We start from the raw sequence: 19,377 nt of genomic DNA on the forward strand, positions 1-19,377 counted from the left end.
CTGTTGGATTACTATATATTGAATATTTTTATGAATGTAATTTTAGGTAAGAAGGCTATGTTCTTATTGCATTGCATAAGCCATGTGTGAACAAATATATAAGAACAGGTTTCTGAGTTGTCATTGGAATTTTATATTTCTACAGTTGAACTGAGTTGGTTTTGCTATGACTGTTTCATTGTCTACCTAAGCAGAATATCCCCATTGGTACTTACCTTAAAACTGCTTATGGCAAAGCAAATAATATTTTTAATTCATCAGAGACTTTTGAGTAATGGCCTCCAAAGACATTTAATTCCTTTGTTTTCTTCACACCTGTAGCAGTGGAGGATATAAAGAGGATCATAAGTGCAAAAACAAGTCTGTCTATAAAAATTAGAACATGAATTTTCTTTCTGAGTCAGAGAGACTTCTTAAGTCTTCCTTGTTCTTTGAACTTTCTAATCTTCCTTTTATACCCAGAATATTCAGAAATATTCCTTTCAAGTTAGGATGATATTTCTTATAAATTCAGAAAGCATGTATGTATGTAGGGTGAGAACAGGTTTTGGGGGACAGGGATCTAGGAAGGCTCTTAGATGATCCTTCCAGTATGTTTTTGTTCAACTGTGAGGCTCACCTAGGTCATTTGAGGTACAGATTCCTGGTGAAGCAAAAAATGTCAAAGGTAAGTCACTGGATGTTTTCAAGTCCAACATATCAAAACTGGGTAGCATTAATTTAAGACATCATTATGTTGCTGCAGTCTCATATATAATGATTTGATTGATTGAAAATACTTTTTAATCACTCTATGTCCTCTCCTTTTTTCTGTGTTTGTCTCTCAATTATCTATCAGGTATATATATATGTATTTATATTTATGTCCCCTGTATATGAATTATCATTAGAAAACTTTCCATTTTTTAAAAAATATTTTCCCTCTTTCAGTACCAGTATCACCTATCTGCAAACTGCCTTGTAAACCCAGGTTAATGTCCCATTTTCTCACATGATATCCATATGCTGTCAATGTCCATGGAAAATCTGTACTGGGTGGGAATTGATACAACTCATTTAAACCTCACAGTAACAGTATGAGAAAGTATTCCTGTTAACTCTATAGATTCAGGAAACTGGAGTACAGAGAGATTAAATGACTTGCCTAAGGTCACTTAGCCAGTAGATGATAGATCATTTGAACCCAGATAAATGGTGTCAAGGTCCATACATTCAACCCCTATGTTAAATTACTGAAAAATGTATCACATATCTTTTCATGTGGAACAGCAAAAAATGTCTTGCTATCCTTCGGCTGTTTATTCTTTTATCCATGGTTTTTCAAGTTATATTAAAATAATCATGCATCAAAGCACTCTCTGCTGAGGACCAAAAATGAATGAATAATAAAGGAACTTAAAAATTCAAGAGAAAGGGCCACTGAATTCTATTATCTGAGAGAAATATGACTTGACATTTAAGTCTTGCCTAGTTCACTAGAAGAAGGATTGGGAGAGTAGTTAGGGCATAACACCATCTGCTACATATTTCCATATTGTCAAGCACTGCAGCTTGAAGCAAAGGAATTGTAGGTTTTAGCTTCTGAGTATTAAGTTTTGGAACAAATAGGCTCTATTCACCATGAAAATATAGCTCAAAGCTAACAATTCCTGATCCTACAGCAGAAATCTCAATCAAAGAATAGACTTAACAAATTAATTGGAATTAGTGCTGTGAATTGGGAGATACTAGAATAGTTGTAAAAATCTCAGTAGCAGTAACTTTCAAGAGAAATGTTCCATAAGCTTTGCTTCCATGTGGAATATTTCAGTTGAGGGACTGTTGAGGGACTAAGGGAGGTAAGGGAATTACCTCATCAACTCTGATTATCAAATTATAGACGGAAATGCATGTGACTGGGTTTGCATGGTATGGGTAGACACGGTCTCATTTTGTCCTATTTGACATTGTTCCTCAGATCCATTTCTGTGACTTTTATGTGAAGATCGGCAACAGATGAAGTCAGTGATGAGAAACCATTCAACAGTAACTATGTTCATCATAATGGGATTGACGAATGACCCACACCTAGAGATTCTGGTTTTTACCTTTTTGTTTATCACATATACATTTAGTGTAATTGGGAATCTCACCATAATTTCTCTCATCTTGGTAGATTCTCACTTAAAAACAGCTATGTATTTTTTTCTTCAAAATTTCTCTTTCTTAGAAATCTCACTCACAACAGCCTGTGTCCCCACATACCTGTACATCATATCAAGTGGGAACAAAACCATTAGCATCAAAGCCTGCTTCAGCCAAGTATTTTTTATCATTCTCTTTGGAGCTACCGAATTTTTTCTGTTGGCTGTGATGTCCTATGACCGCTATGTGGCCATCTGCAAACCCCTGCATTACATGAGCATCATGAACAGCAGAGTCTGCAGGAACCTCATCCTCAGTTGTTGGATATCTGGCTTATTGATTATCCTCCCAGCCTTTTGTTTGAGCCTTAATCTGGAATTCTGTGACTCTACTAATGATCATATTGCCTGTGATGCTTCTCCAATACTGAAGAATTCATGTTCAGATACATGGTTCATAGAGCAGCTGGCTATATTCTGCGCTGTGTTGACCCTCATAATGACTCTTGTTTGTGTGGTTTCATCCTACATATACATCATTAAAACAGTTTTAAGATTACCTTCTTCCCAGCAAAGGAAAAAAGCCTTTTCCACCTGTTCTTCCCACATGATTGTGGTTTCCATCAGCTATGGCAGCTGCATTTTTATGTATATCAACCCTTCAGCTAAAGAAGAGGTGTCTGTTAATAAGGCTGTTTCTCTGCTTACTGTGTCTGTTGCCCCTTTGTTGAACCCCTTCATTTATACCCTGAGAAACAAACAAGTAAAGCAGGCTTTTCATGATAACCTCAAAAGACTTGCATTCCTTTCAAAGGAATATTAGATTTTCATATTGGAAATTTGTTTTTTTTTTTTAATTTGTGTTTGGGGGGAAAAAATTAAACTATGGGAAATCCAGTGTCGTATTGTTGAGGAACAATAAAGAGAGTTGAGAATGTCTATGAAAGAAGCGTAAGAGAGCCAGCATTATGCAGACGGATATTTCTCTTATTTTCTGAGGCTTCTCTGTTTTCCTCATCTACATTTCAATCAACATTTTTTAGTCTCCCCAGATGTATATTATTCTTTAGTCTCATTTGTCTCTATCACTGCTCTAGCCTCCTACCTTTTTTTAAATTGAAGTTGATATACCATACTATATTGATTTCAGGCATATAACTGTATATTTAACAATTATACACATTATGTAATGTCTCATGATAAGTGTAGTTACTATGTCACCATATAAATTCATTACAATAATTTTGAGTATATTTTCCATGTTCTATTTTTTATCCCCTTGACTTAGTTTATAGTTGGTGGTTTGTACCTCTTGATCTCATCCCCTATTTTGCCTTTGACCCAGGCCTTCCTTTTCAGCAACCTGTTGTCTGTATATAGGTGTTTTTTTCTTTGTTCACTTGCTTTATTTTCAATATTCTACATATAACTAAAATCCTATGGTGTTTGCTTTTTCTGTCTTACTTCACCTAGCCTAATACCCTCTAGCTACATCCATATTATTGCAAATGACAAGATTTTAATATTTTTTGGCTGAGACTATTCCGCTGTGTATGTGACCCACACATCTTTACCCATTCACCGAGGGATGGGCTCTGAGGTTACTTCCACTTTGGGATTACTGTGAATAGTCCTGCAGTAAACATAGGTGGCATATATCTTTTTGAATTCGTGTTTTTGTGTTCTTCAGGTAAATATTCCCCTGAGGATCAGTATTGGTGAGCATCTTTTCATTTGTCTGTTGGCCATCTATATGTTTTCTTTGGGAAAATTCTACTTAGGTCCTACTCTGGCCATTTTTCAATCAGATTATTTGGGGGGGGTGTTGAGTTGTAGCAATTCTTTGTATATTTTCAATATTAGACGCTTATTAAAATTATCATTTTACAAATATATTCTGCCATTCAGTAGGTTGCCTTTTCATTCTGTTGATGTTTCCCTTTGCTGTGCAGAAGTCTTTTAATTAAATGTAGTCCCACTTATTTTTGTTTTTGCCACTTGCCTTAGGAGACATGCAGAAAAAATTTACTAATGCCTGTGTTCAGGTTTTACTGCGTATGTTTTCTTCCAGCAATTTGGTAATTTCAGATCTGTTATTTAGGTCCTTAATCCATTTCAAATTTATATTTGTGTATGGTGTAAGATATCAATCCAGTTTTAGTCTTTTTTTGTAGCTCTTCTGTTTACCCAACACCATTTTTGAAGGGACAGTTATTTCCCCTTGCAACACAACCTCTTTGTAAGTATTTACCCTTTACAAGAGCATAAGAACATTTATTTTTAGTCAATGGGAGCTGTCTTCACCCACATCTCTAACTTTGTAATGCTGTCTCACCATAAATATGTGGATTAGAAGAAAATTATAATGTATTAATATTCTTTGCCTCTTGTTGTCTGTATTTATTAAAACATATGCAAAAAAATCATTAATCTAAAAAAAGTAACCAAATAGTCTTTAATAATAATTGATATACTTCTCCTTTGAGTAATTGGATAAAAACAACTAGGAAAGCCTGGTAATACATAAAAATTACTGACATAAAAACATCAGATTGTGGCTGAAACAATGAGGACCAGAGAGGCTGGGATTCTGGAAAGGTTAGTGCGTCAGCACTGAGGGTATTTGGAGAATCATGTCTGTGGTGGATTAAAGATAACTGGAAATCCTTTATTACTTTCCAAATCAGAAGATGTAGTTTTTTAAATCTTCATTTCAATATGAACTGGCTCTTGGACTTGATTTTGACCTTCAGATGAGGTAGAATTGAAGTTTTGTCGCTTCAGGGACCAGGTTACTATAGCCATATAGCTTCCACCTTCTTTTTTGGAGCATATGGTCATGTGAGAGGTTGAAATGCCCTGAGATGGCTATGCCCTGAGGAAGCCCAACCAAGCCTTGCAGAGAGGCTGTGAAGAGATGCTTGGCCACCCTCTCTAACCCAGTCATCTCAATTGTGGTAACATCTAAAGAAGCAATGTTGAAGATCAGCTCCTTTGAGCTTTCTCATTATTTCAAATCCAGTCATCACTGATTACGAGTAATTGAAAGACCCATGTGAGGACCACCCAACTGCCTGTTGTCCACTACCAGTACTATGAATGAAGAAAAATTGTCCTATTCACCAACATTTGGGGTGATACATTGCACAGCAATAGATATTCAAAGATAGCGTGCAGGGGAAGTGCTTTGCCTGGGCAGTGGGCTACCAGGGAACAAGCAGAATTCTGTGGTTCTTGTAAGGCTAGAGATACCATACTGGAGACCTGAGAGGCCTGAGACAAAAATCTTCGAGCTATAGAACTTTGAGCTTTTTCATTCTCTATGTACAGTATATTCAAGAAGTATTAATTAAAAACCTAAGGGTTGTGCAACACAGAGAAGACAAGTAGTGATTTTACAGCACCTTACTACGCTGATGGACAGTGACTGTGAAGGGGTATGTGGGCGGGACTTGGTGAAGGGGGAGCCTAGTAAACATAATGTTCTTCATGTAATTGTAGATTAATGATACCAAATAATAATAATAATAATTATTATTATTATTATTATTATTATAGCAGCAAGTGGTATTAAAAAAAAACTAAGAAAAACCCAAAATCTAGACAGAAAAAAAAGATAAAAATAATGTGACCTCAATGAAAATATATTGCATTTTCAGACTTTGATAGAAATGATAGATCTGGAGGAATATATGTAATGGAAAGGCTCTAAACTGATTAAGATAGTTTTACTGAGACATGTCTAACATTTTATATATTATTGCTAATTGTCAAAACATTTCATAGGGTAATTAAAATCTTTTTTTTCACTCAGAGAAAATGAGATTTATGGAAGTAAGTCCTTTATAAGTGATGGATCTATGATGATATCCACTTTTTAAGACTCCAACTTGTGTTAATAAGGTAACTGATATTTCCTCAGAGAAGCACATTTTGTTATAAGAAAATTTGAAGGCTGACTCTAGAAAAACCTATATTTACAAAGATGAGCAAAATTGTACTCATGACAATACTATAAAATTTTATAATAGTTTTCTGTGTCTAAAGGTTCAAGACAAATTATTTAAGATACAATATATCTATTTAAGAATTTAAAATTTTTTCAGGCTTGAAATATAGTTGGTCGATTTTTTTAAGTTATTTCAAGTGTACATTGTGATGATTTGATATACATATACTTTCTGAAAAGATTCCTCCCATCTTTTAATTAATGCATACATAAACACATATTTATCTTTGTTACTCTCTCAGCAAATTTGAATTATATTTGAATGCTGGTGAGGATGTGGAGAAACGGGAACCACAGATGCCACAGATGCCACAGAGTTACTACTTGTCTTCTCTGTGCTACACTGTCTTCCCCGTGACCCCCCTACACCATATGTGCCAATCATAATACCCCTCAATCCCCTTGTCCCCTCCTCCTCACCTACCCTCACCAGCCCTTTCACTTATTTCTCTTATTTCTTGTGTATCTATTATAGGTTTTTAGTTTTTGGTTACCTTGCGGCTTGTATATGATGTTTTACATACACACCAAATCTATGTTAACAGTGTTACCAACCATAGTCACCACGTTATGCATTACACAGGTTTTATTCATTTTTAGCTGTTTGTACCTGTTTCCCATCCTTTTCAAATTTTTGCCAGCTCCCAGACATGGCAAGCGCTTTTGTACTCTCTTTTCTGAGTTTGACTTTTTATTTAGAGTCCACATATAAGTAATACCATGCAGTATTTGTCCTTCTCTGTTTGTATTATTTCACTTAGCAAAATACCTTCAGGAATATCCATGTTGTCAGAAATGACAGTATTTCCTTCTTTCTCATGGCTGAAAAATATTCCATTGTATGCATACACACACAGAGCACATCTTATCCATTCATCCAATGGTGCTTAGAAGATATTTGCATCTATGTTCATCAGGGACGTATGTCTGTAATTTTCCTTTTTTTAAAATTGCCTTTGTTTTTGTACTAAGGCAACACTAATGTCATCATTTTATTTAATTATGTTCTGTCTAGATTGCTTATCCATTTATTTAATTGTGGTGTTAAAGTTCCCTATTATTGTATTACTGTCAATATCTTCCTTTATGTCTGTTAATATTTGCTTGTATATTTAAGTGTTCCACAGTAAAAATCATTACAACTGTGAATACTTTCTTGCTTGTTTAAACCCTAAATCATTATATAATGTCCTTTGTTTGTTATGATCTTTGTTTTAAAGACTGTTTTGTCTGATGTAAGTACTACTCCCCCAGCTTTTATTTATTTATTTACATGGAATATCTTTTCCCATCCCTTCATTTCAGTCTGTATGTGTCTTTAGCTGTGAAGTGAGTCTCTTGTAGGCAGCATATAGATGGGTCTTTTTTAAAATCCATTCAGTTACCCCTAGTCTTTGATTAGAAAATTTAGTACATTACATTTAAAGTAATTATAGATATGTAAGTACTTGTTGCTCTTTTGTTTAATATTTTGGGGCTGTTTTTGTCATTATTCCCTGATCCTTTCTTCTTCTCTTACTCTCTTCCCTTATAAAGAGATTCCTTTCTATTATTTCTTGTGTATCTATTATAGGTTTTTAGTTTGTGGTTACCTTGCAGTTTGTGTATGATGTTTTACATACACACCAAATCTATATTAAGTAGATGATTGCTAAGGTTTGAATGCATTCTTTCAGCATTTTTATTAAGATATCATTGATATGTAATCTTATAAAGATTTCACATAAACAACATTGTGGTCACTACATTCACCCATATTATCGAGATCCCCAGCCCCCACCACCTCACCACAGTCACTGTCCATCAGCGTAGTAAGATACCACAGAGTCACTACTTGTCTTCTCTGTGCTACACTGTCTTCCCCGTGACCCCCCTACACCATATGTGCCAATCATAATGCCCCTCAATCCCCTTCTCCCCTCCTCCTCACCTACCCTCCCCAGCCCTTTCACTTTGGCAACCACTAGTCCCTTCTTGGAGTCTGTGAGTGTGCTGCTGTTTTGTTCCTTCAGTTTTGTTTTGTAGTTATACTCCACAAATGAGTGAAATAATTTGGTACTTGTCTTTCTCTGCCTGTCTTATTTCACTGAGCATAATACCCTCTAGCTCCATCCATGTTGTTACAAATGGTAGGATTTGTTTTCTTCTTATGGCTGAATAATATTCCATTGTGCATATATACCACATCTTCTTTACCCATTCATCTATTGATGAACAGTTAGGTTGCTTCCATATCTTGGGTATTGTAAATACTGCTGCGATAAACATAGGAGTGCATATGTCTTTTTAAATCTTAGATCTTGTTTCTTTGAGTAAATTCCTAGGAGTGGAATTCCAGGGTCAAATGGTATTTCTATTTTTAGTTTTTTGAGGAACCTCCATTTTGCATTCCACAATGGATGAACTAATTTACACTCCTACCAGCAATGTAGGAGGGTTCCCATTTCTCCACATCCTCACCAGCATGTGTTGTTCCTTGTCTTTTAGATGCTAGGCATCCTAACCAGTATAAGGTGATATCTCATTGTGGTTTTAATTTGCATTTCCCTGATAATTAGTGATGTGGAGCATCTTTTCATGTGCCTGTTGGCCATCTGAATTTCTTCTTTGGAGAAGTGTCTTTTCATATCCTCCACCAATTTTTTAATTGTGTTTTTTGCTTTTTGGGTGTAGCGGCATATGAGTTCTTTATACATTTTGGATGTTAACCCCTTGTTGGATATATCATTTATGAATGTACTCTTCCATACTGTAGGACACCTTTTTGTTCCACTGATGGTGTCCTTTGCTGTACAGAAGCTTTTTAGTTTGATGTAGTCCCATTTGTTCATTTTTGCTTTTGTTTTCCTTGCCTGAGGAGATGTGTTCAGAAAAAAGTTATTCATGTTTATATTCTTGAGATTTTTGCCTGTTTTCTTCTAAGAGTTTTATAGTTTCATGTCTTATATTTAGGTCTTCAATCCATTTTGAGTTTACTGTTCTGTATGGAGTTCGACGGTAATCCAGTTTCATTGTTTTGCATGAAACTGTCCACTTTCCCCAACACAACTTTTTAAAGAGATTATCATCTCCCCTTTTATATTCTTGCCTCATTGGTAATATATTAATTGACCATATATGTGTGTATTTGTTTCTGGGCTCTTTAGTCCATTGACCTATGACTTGTGCCAGTACCATACTGTTTTGGTTAATATAGCTTTGTAGTATAGCTTGAAGTCAGGGAGTGTAAGCCAGCTTTGTTCTTCTTGCTCAGATTGCTTTGGCTATTCAGGGTGTTTTGTATTTTCATACGAATTTTTGGATTATTTGCTCTAGTTCATTGAAAAATGATATTGGTATTTTAGTAGGGATTGCATTGAATCTGTAAATTGCTTTGGTGAGGATGAACGAATGTCTTAATGATATTAATTCTTCCTACCCATGAGCACGGATATTTTGACAATTTTAATTCTTCCTATCCATGAGCATGGGATAGATTTCCATTTGTGTCTTCTTTAAATTATCTCATCGGTGTCTTATAGTTTTCAAAGTATAGGTCTTTTATCTCCTTGGCTAGGTTTATTCCTAGGTATTTTATCCTTTTAGAAGCAATTGTAAAAGGAAATGCATTCCTGATTTCTCTTTCTGCTAGTTTATTGTTAATATATAGAAATGCAACAGACTTCTATGTACTCATTTTGTGTCCTGCAACTTGGCGGAATCCAGCTATTAGTTAAAATAGTTTTTGGTCAAGGCTTTAAGGTTTTCTATATATAGAATCATTCATTATCATCATTTTATATATAGATAGATAGATAGATAGATAGATAGATAGATAGATAGATAGATATAGATATATAGATATATAGATATCAGAATCATCATTATATATATAGAATCTTCATTATCAATTTAAATGCCTTTTATTTCTTTTTCTTGTCTGATTGACATGGCTAGGACTTCCAGCATTAAGTTGAATAAAAGTGGTGACAGTGGGCATCATTGTCTTGTTCCTGATCTTAGAGGGAAAGCTTTCAGCTTTTCACCTTTGAATATGATGTTAGCTGTGGGTCTGTTGTATATGGTCTTTATTATGTTGAGGTACTTGCCCTCTATACTGACTCTGTTGTGCATTTTTATCATGAATGGTTGCTGAATTTTGTCAAGTGATTTTTTAGCATCTGTTGAGATGACAATATGGATTTTTACTTCTTTTTGTTAGTGTGATTTTATCATACTGATTTATGACTACTGTACCATCCATGCATTTCTGCAAAGAATCCCACTTGGTGATGATGGATAACCCTTTTGATGTAATTTTTAATTTAGTTTGCTGATATATTGTTGAGATTTTTGTATCTATGTTCACCAGGGATATTGGTCTATAATTTTCTTTTTTGTATTGTTTTTGTCTGGTTATGGTATTAGAGTGACACTGGCCACATAGAATGAGTTTGGAAGTATTCCCTCCTCTTCTACTTTTTGGATTACTTTAATAGTGATAGGTATTGCCTCTTCTTTAAATCTTGGTAAAACTCACCTGTGAAGTCATGTGGTCCAGGACTTTTGTTTTTGTGAAAATTTTTGATTACCAATTCAATTTTATTTCTGGTAATCAGTCTATTCATATTTTCTGTTTCTTTCTGGTCACTTTTGAAAGACTGTACATTTCTAGGAATTTGTCCATTTCCTCTAGGCTACCCAACTTCATTAGCATACAGCTTTTCTTATAATTTTTTAAATTTCTGTTCTGTCATTTGTAACTTCTCTTTTTTCGTTTCTCCTTTATTTATTTGAGTCCTCTCTTTTTTTTTTTTTGATAATTAGGTTCTTTAAGAATAGCCCTTCATTGATTTTTTCTGTTGTTTTCTTATTTCCTATATTATTTATTTATGCTCTGATCTTTATTATGTTCCTCCTCCTCCTAACATTGGCTTTGTTTGTTCCTCTCTTTCTAATCCTTTAGTTGTGAGTTTAGATTGTTTGAGACTGTTCTTGTTTCTTGAGTTAGGCCTATATCAATACGTACTTCCCTTTTATAACTGCTTTTGCTATATACCACATGTTTTGAGCCTTTGTGTTTCTGTTTGCATTTGTCTTCATAAATTGATTTCCTCTTGATTTGTTCACTTATTTGTTGACTATTTAAGAGCATGTTGTTTAGCCTCCATTTTTTATGGGGATTGTTTTGTTTTCCTTTCTTCATGTAATTGATTTCTAATTTCATACCATCGTGGTCTGAGAAGATGCTTGATACAGTTTCAATCTTTTGCAATTGACTGAGGCTCTTTGTTTGTCTAATATGTGATCTATTTTGCAGAATGTTCCATATGCACTTGAGGAAAATGTATCCTGCTGCTTTGGATGGAATTTTCTGTGTATATCTGTTAAGTCCATCTGGTCTAATGTGTCAATCAGTACCTCTGTTTCCTTATTTATTCTCTCTGTGGCTGATCTATTCATGATGTATGTTGGGTGCTAAAATCCCCTACTATGGTGGTGGTGTTATTTCCCCCTTTAAGTCTGCTTGTATTTGTTTTTAATATTTAGGTGCTCCTGTGTTGGGTGCATAGATATTTACAATTGTTATATTCTCTGGTTGGACTAATCCTTTATTATTATGTAATTTCCTTCTTTGACTCTTGTTATTTTCTTTGTTTTGAATATTTTGTCTGATATAAGTACTGCTACTCCTGCTTTTTTCCTCCTTTTATTTTCATGAAATGTCTTTTCCATCCCTTCACTTTCAGTTTATGTATGTTTTTAGTTCTGAAATGTGCCTCTTATAGGCAGCATATATGGCTCTTGTTTCTTTATCTGTTCTGTCACCCTATAGCTTTTGATTGATGTGTTTAGTCCAGTTACATTTAAGGTAATTATTGATAGGTATCTATGTACTGCCATTTCCTAGCTGTTTTTGTAATTCCTCTCTATTTCTTTCTTCTCTCTTATACTCTTATTATTTGGTGGTGTTCATTAGTGTTATACTTGGATTCCTTTCTAGAATGTGTGTGTGTGTGTGTGTGTGTGTGTGTGTGTGTGTGTGTGTGTGTGTATCTGTTATAGGCTTTAGGTTCAATGGTAATTTCCAAAATATGTAACAGTCTATATTTGGTAGTTGGGTGATTTTGAACACATTCTAACAGTTTTCCCTTTTATTCTTCTTCATCTTCCACACTTTACATACACAGTCCTATAATCTATGTATTTTGTATACCCCTTGATTAATTTTGTGTATGTGTATACTACTTCTGTGTTTTCAATTTCATACTTGCTTTGTAAGTAATTGGTCTACAACCTTCACTGTAGGTTTATTTTCACTGATGAAAACTATTTATACTTTGGAACATTTCCATTTAAAGAAGTCCCTTTAACATATCCTCTCTCCAACAGGTGTTCATGGCATGTTGCATGGTGTTCAAGTCATTTCCAGAGTTCATTTTATTTGCTGTAGTATCTTCTATTTGTATTTGCATTTGCTTCCTTAATGTGTACATGGGAGGAGGTTTTCCCTTGCAGTCAGTCCTACTCTGCCATTTTTCTCATTGCCCACCTCTCTCCAATTCTGAATAATATTCTTGCCTCATAGAATATTCTTAGTTGTAGATTTTCTCATTTCAGCACTTTGAATAGATCATGCCATTGCCTTCTGGCCTAAGGAGTTTCTGAAAAATCTGCTGATAGATTTATGGGGTTTCCCTTGTGTGTAAATCATTCCTTTCATCTTGCTGCTTTTAAGATGCTCTCTTTGTCTTTGATTCTGGACATTTAAATTATTATTGGCTTTATATCAGCCTCCTCAGGTTTATCTTGTTTATAGCTTCCTGTGCTTCCTGAAATTTATCTGTTTCATTCCCAGGTTAGTGAAGTTTTCAGCTATTTTTTTAAATATTATTTTCTGTCTTTTCTTCTAGGACTCCTCTCGCTTTCTCTGTCTTTTCTTCTAGGACTCCCATGCTATGAATGTTGGGATTTTGGAACTTGTGCTAGAGGTCCTTCAGTCTATCTTCGTTATTTTTTATTCTTTTTTCTTTCTGTTGCTTAGCTTGGGTGCTTTCTATTACTCTGTTTTCTATATCCTTATTCTGTTCTTTATTTCCTCTAGTGTATTTTTCATTTCACATTGTATTCATCATCTCTGATTAGTTCTTTCTCATATTTTCTACATCTGTTGAAATCCTCCTGAGTTTATCCACTCTTCTCTCAAGTGCTGTATTTTTATAATCATTATTTTAAACACTTTATCCCACAGATTTCTTAACTTTGTTTCATTTAGTTCTTCTCTGAAGATTTTTCATTTTCTTTTGTTTCAAGTATATTCCTCTGTCTCCACATTTTGTTTGACTTTATGTGTTTGTTTCTATAGGTTAGGTGGCTGGGACTTCTTTCTCTGTCTTGTAGGTGCGGCATGTAGGAATATTCCCTTTGCAGATGGTGTGTGCCTGGAAGCTTTGAGTGGTTGGCTAGGGGCCAGGTGGGTGTGAGCTGTGGTGTCACAATGTCAAGGCTTATATAGTGTTGGCCAAGAGTCTACCTACAGGTAAGTGCCAGCTGGGGCCATGTTGGTGGAGTGGCCAGCGTCAGAAGTATGGAGTCCAAGGAGCTCCTCTTTAGGTAGCATGGTGCGGTCTTGCTGTCAGGGTGACTTGGGGTGATAGGGCACAGTCCAGAGACTTCCTGGGTGGGCACCAGCTGGTGCCTCATTGGTGGGGTGGCAGTCGAAGGATGTGGCCTGGAGGATCCCCAATGGGTGCCAGGCCTGGGCCTTGCTGGTGGTGTACTGTGGATAGGAGGAATGTGGTCCAGAATCTCCTGGGTGGGTACTCATCAAAGCCTTGCTAATGGGGTTCCTGCAAAAGGAAGGGACATGGGATGTGTGAATCTTGCAGGCACCACACTCATGCCAAGTTGGCAGGACTTGTTGATCTCTTTCAGATGTATTGGTTGCAGGTATGTCCTGAGAGAGTGAACTGGTTAAGTCTATAGCTGATATGTGCACCATGACCGTACTCCCATCCACCCTTCAAGATGAAGGGGGAATTTTAACAATGGTGCTCACCCTGCTCCTTTCTGCCCTATCAACATGAAAGGGGGACATAAACAATGGCAGTCATCAGAACCTGTGGTCCCAGAGACAGTTCTAGCAGTTCCCTCACAGTTTGGCAGTTGCTTTAGTTAGGAAAATTGGTTTGATTGCAAATAGTGTTGTTACCCATTAAATCCTTTCAACCATGGCTTTTTTTTTTTCCTTTTTGGTGTCCAGTTCAGCAGAATCTGTATTCTAGTCCTATGGTGATATCTCTCCCTACTACAAGGCCAAGTGGGGTTTAGGGTCCCTCTGTCCCCTTTTCTCTCTGTAGTTTACTATTTTTAGGTGGTTCATCACTTGTTTTATATAAGTTGTTCACTCAGGTGTCTGTTCTTTCTCACAGTGAATTGCTCTGTATGTAGGTATAGATTCTGTGTGTATGTGTAAGGATGTGGTTATAGGTTTTATATGCACTGCCATCTATGACCCACTTCCTCTCTCCCTGTTGTTTTAGTTTGATTTTACTTGATTAATAATTATGCTAAACACCATCTTGTATGCTTATTGGTCATTGTCTATGCTCTTATGAAATGCCATTCCAAGTCTCTGCTCAATTATTTACTGGGTTACCTTTTCTTTGTTGATATGCAAGGGTTCTGTCAATATGGAAGTAGACATTTGAGTTTATAATTTCCTTAGTTTTCAAAATTTTAGTACCTTTTTATTGAGATATAAATTACATAAACAAAATGCACTGATTTCACATACAAAGTCCAATGACTTTGACAAAAGTTTATTTCTAGACGTTACAGTTTCCATGAGAATTTCAGCTTTCATATCAGAAAGTGAATTAAAAATAAGTTATTGAATTTTATACCTCTTTTTTGATCATTCTTCAACTTTAATGTGTCTATACTGTGATTAACATTTATACATGTTCTGAACAAATGTCTGCCACATAGGAATGTACACATTTTCATTTCTAGTATTGTTTTTTAACACCTACTGCCTACTTTACTTCCCTGTTAGTGTAAACATAATTTTGATAAATGTTGTTTTTTTTTTAAGAAATCAGTTTTGGAATTTTACTCTCCCTTACTGTGTTTTGTTTTTAAGTCCATTAATTTTGGTATCTACCTTTATTACTTCCTTCCTCAAATTTATTTTAATTTGACATCCATTATATAGCCTTTTAAGATGGATAGAAATAACTTATTTCCACCCTTTCCTGTTTTGGAGTATGAAATTTTTTCCAATACTTAAAAATTCTGATAAAATATCCATAAGAAAAGAAGGAAGGATATCTGACTTGTGCTACAACATGGATGAACCATGAGGATGTTGTGCTATGTGAAACAAGCTGGTTTGAAAAGAAACACATATAATAATGAGGTACTTACAGTAGTCAAAATCTTAAAAACAGAAAGTAGAATAGGGATATCTGGGGTTGGAAGGAGGGACGAATGGGAGTTATTTTTTAGTGTGTATATAGTTTGAGGTTTGTAAGATGGGTAGAGTTATGTAGATGAATGGTGGTGATGGTTGCAGCACATTACGAATGTATTTAATACTACTGAAATGTATATTTGAAAATGGCTAAGATGGTACCCTTCATGTTATGAAGGTACCACAATAAAATTAACCAGAAAGAAAACATAAAATATGATACCATTTATGTAAAACTTAAAACTCAAAAAAACCATGCTATATGTTGTTTGAGCTTGTATACGTAGGCAGTAAAAGCATAAAGGAATACAGGGAAATCAGCAATGCTAAACTGTAGATAGGGATGCCTTTGGAGGTGGAAGAGATCATGACTGGAAAGTTAATACAGCGAACTTCCAATGTACTTGAAATGTTTAATTCCTTAAGCTGAGCACTGGGTACATTTTTTATTTTACATTTTCTTGTTTATTTTATCCAAAAATGATTTTTATATTTATTTTTATTGAAGTATAGCTGGTATACAATATTATATTAGTTTCAGATGTACGACATAGTGATTCAATGATTATATGTGTTACAAAATGCGCAGTACAATAGAGTTACATCAGTCACCATACAAAGTTATTAAAAATTTTTTATATATTCCTTATGCTGAACTTTTCACACCCATCACTCATTTACTTTACAATTACAAATTTGTACCTTTTTATCCCCTTCACCTAGTTGGCCTATCCCACCACGCCTCTCCTTATGGTGAACATCAGTTTGTTCTCTGTACTCATGAGTCTATTTCTGTTTTGTTTGTGTTTTTAAATTGCTTTTAAATTCCACATATAAACAAAATCATAAGGTATGTACCTTTGTCCACTTGCCTGATTTCACTTAGCATACTACCTTCCAGGCCCACCCACACTGTCACAATGGCCAGGGTTCATTCCTTTTAATAGCTGAGTAATATTCTACTATACATATATTACTTCTTCATCCATTCATCTATTGTTGAACACTTAGATATCTTCTACATATTGGCTATACCTGAAAACTCCAAGACATTAATTAAAGAAATTGAAGATACAAATAATGGAGCTGCTAGAAAAGCTGGTGGAACAAGTGTTGTTCCATTTGTTAATGTTCATGGATAGGAAGAATTAATAGTTAAAATAGCCAGAGTACTCAAAGCAATTGCAGATTCAATGCAACCCCTATCAACATGCCAGTGGCATTTTTCACAGACTAGAGAAAATAATCCTAAAATTTGTATGGAAGTCCAGAAACCCTAGCTAGCTAAAGCAGTCTTGAGAAAGAAGAACAAAGCTGAATGTATCACACTACCTAATTTCAAACTATACTAAGAAGCTATAGTAATCAGAATGGCATGGTACTAATTCAAAAAATAGACACATGTAAGAATGGAACAGAATAGAAACCCTGAAACAAATCCATGCTATAGTGTTCATCAATATATGACATAGGAGGCAAGAATATACAAAAGGGAAGACAGTCTCTTCAAAAATTGGTGCTGGGAAAACTGAACAGCTACATGCAAAAGAATGAAACTGGACCACTGTCTTTTGCCATACACAAAAACAGTCTAGAAATGGATTAAAGACCTTAATATAAAACCTGAAACCATTAACATCCTAAAGGAAAACATAAGCAGATATATTTGCATATATATTTATAAATGCATGAACACTCTCTGAAGCAATTTGCTAGAAATAGTAATAGTATCTGCCTAAAGGAGAAAATATCAAGTGACTATGTTACAGGGAAAAACTTACATTTCATCCTTTATCTGTGTCTTTATGCCCTTAAAATTCACATTATGTGTACATTTAAACTATTTGGGAAATTAATTAAATTTAAAAACTGACCAAACAAGGCAAAAAAAAAAAAAGAAAGAAAGAAAATGCAGTCAGTAAACTGTTGAACATAGGCAGTAGAATTTTCTTTCTGGATGTTTCTCCAGGTAAGGGAAACAAAAGCAAAAATAAACAACTGTTTTATGCCATTCTTTATACTTTTTCTTAAGTCTAAAATATTTTCTAGTAACAATTCAAAATGTCACACAATTCCAACCTGTAAATTTATTTAGGCTCCTTAGGAATCTATTTTGGATGAGTTGCACCCCCATCAAATTTATATATTGAAATCCAAATTCCTCATACCCCAGAACATGACTTGGATATAGGACATTTAAAGAGGGAGGTAGTTAAAATTTTTTCCTTAGGGTGGGCCATAATTTAATATGACTATGTCCTTGTAAGAAGAGATTAGGACACAGAATGTATAGAGGGAACCCAGGAAAAAATGGCCAGCAAAAGAGAAAGGCTTCTATGGACCCCAACCTTGCCAGTACCTTGATCTTGGACTTTGAGATCCCTGAACTATGAGAAAACATATTTCTGTTCTGCCAAAAATAAAAATGCATTCCACAGCTTTTGGGTATCATTTTTCTACATTTATCTATTATCTATCTTCTTCATTATATTGTTCAAATCTTCATTTTACTTACTCATTTCTTTTTTCTACTTTTTTAATTAATTACTAAGAGAAATTTATTAAACATTTTTTACTCTGTAGTTGAATCTATCTCAACTTTTAGATATATAGGCACCTGGTTAGTGTATATTTATGTGCAAGGACAAGAAATATATATATAATTATATATATATATGTAATATGTATATATTAAGAAATATATATATAAAGAAATGTATATTAAGAAACCTGCTTGTTCCTGGCAGAGAGCTCATAACTCATGGAATTTGCTGATTGATAGGAGTGTCTTTTATTAGCTTTAGTCGACATAGGTCGGGGGTCCTAGATAGCTTCAGAATGCACCTGGACATAAGAAAAACCCAATGACTAGGGGATTGGAAACTTCAGCTCATCCACTGATCTCTGAGGTGGGCAAGGAGAGGATTCAGATTAACCACTACAAGCTCTAAAAGGAGATTAGGGGAGTTTCTGGGTTGGTGTCCACACTGAGATGCTGGAGTGTGTGAACCAGGAAAGGGCGTGCCACCCCATCCCCCATCCCCTGTCCTGTGAATGGTATCATTATAATAAAAAATTAATAGTAAGTCTAGCATTTATATATTACTATGGGCAATATTCAGAAGAACAAGGATCAAAACAATGTTTATTTTTGTATATTACAGTTTCCATGACTTTTTCAGTTTTCATATCTACTCTGGATTTATGTATATGTTAAATATGTTTATGAATGTAATTTTAGATAAGAAGGCTATCTTCTTACTCATTGCACTGCATAAACTGTGTGTGAACAAATATATAAGAAATGTATAAGAATTGTCATTGGAATCTTGTATTTTTGCAGGTGGCTGATTTGGTTACTATTATTGCTTTTTTGTTTGAGGACATTATTCAGATTGGTGCTTGGGTTAGAACTGTTTATGGCAAAAGTAAAGTATATTTGAAATTCATCAGAGAATTAGAATCAGCTCCTCCAAGGACTTTTTATTCAGTTGTTTTCTGCACACCTGTTGCAGATAGGCAAAATACACATGGTCATGGGTGTAAAAACTTGTCTAGAAAAATCAAAACATGCTTTTTCTCTGAGTCAGAAAGTCTCCTGAAGTTCTCCTTGCTCTTTGAACTTTATTATCTTCTTTTTAGCTACCCAGAGTATTCAGAAATATTCTTTTTAATTTAGAATGGTATTCTTATAAATTCAGAAACCACATTTATATAAAGAGTAAAAATATTTATTTTTTTGGGGAGAAGGGTCTAGGAAGGAATTTAAATGATCCTACTAGTATATTTTT

At 34.8% G+C, this 19,377-nt stretch overlaps 1 protein-coding gene across 1 annotated transcript; it reads left to right on the top strand.

Annotated features, from left to right (window-relative positions):
* Positions 1-1,995: 1,995 nt before the first annotated feature.
* On the top strand, positions 1,996-2,946 carry LOC130679346 (olfactory receptor 6C2-like). Its single transcript, XM_057487944.1, has one exon. It carries the CDS (start codon positions 1,996-1,998, stop codon positions 2,944-2,946), a length of 951 nt encoding a protein of 316 aa, XP_057343927.1.
* The last annotated feature ends 16,431 nt before the right edge of the window (positions 2,947-19,377 follow it).

Source organism: Manis pentadactyla, chromosome 10 (genome assembly GCF_030020395.1).
Source record: "Manis pentadactyla isolate mManPen7 chromosome 10, mManPen7.hap1, whole genome shotgun sequence".
Classification (NCBI taxonomy): Eukaryota; Metazoa; Chordata; class Mammalia; order Pholidota; family Manidae; genus Manis; species Manis pentadactyla.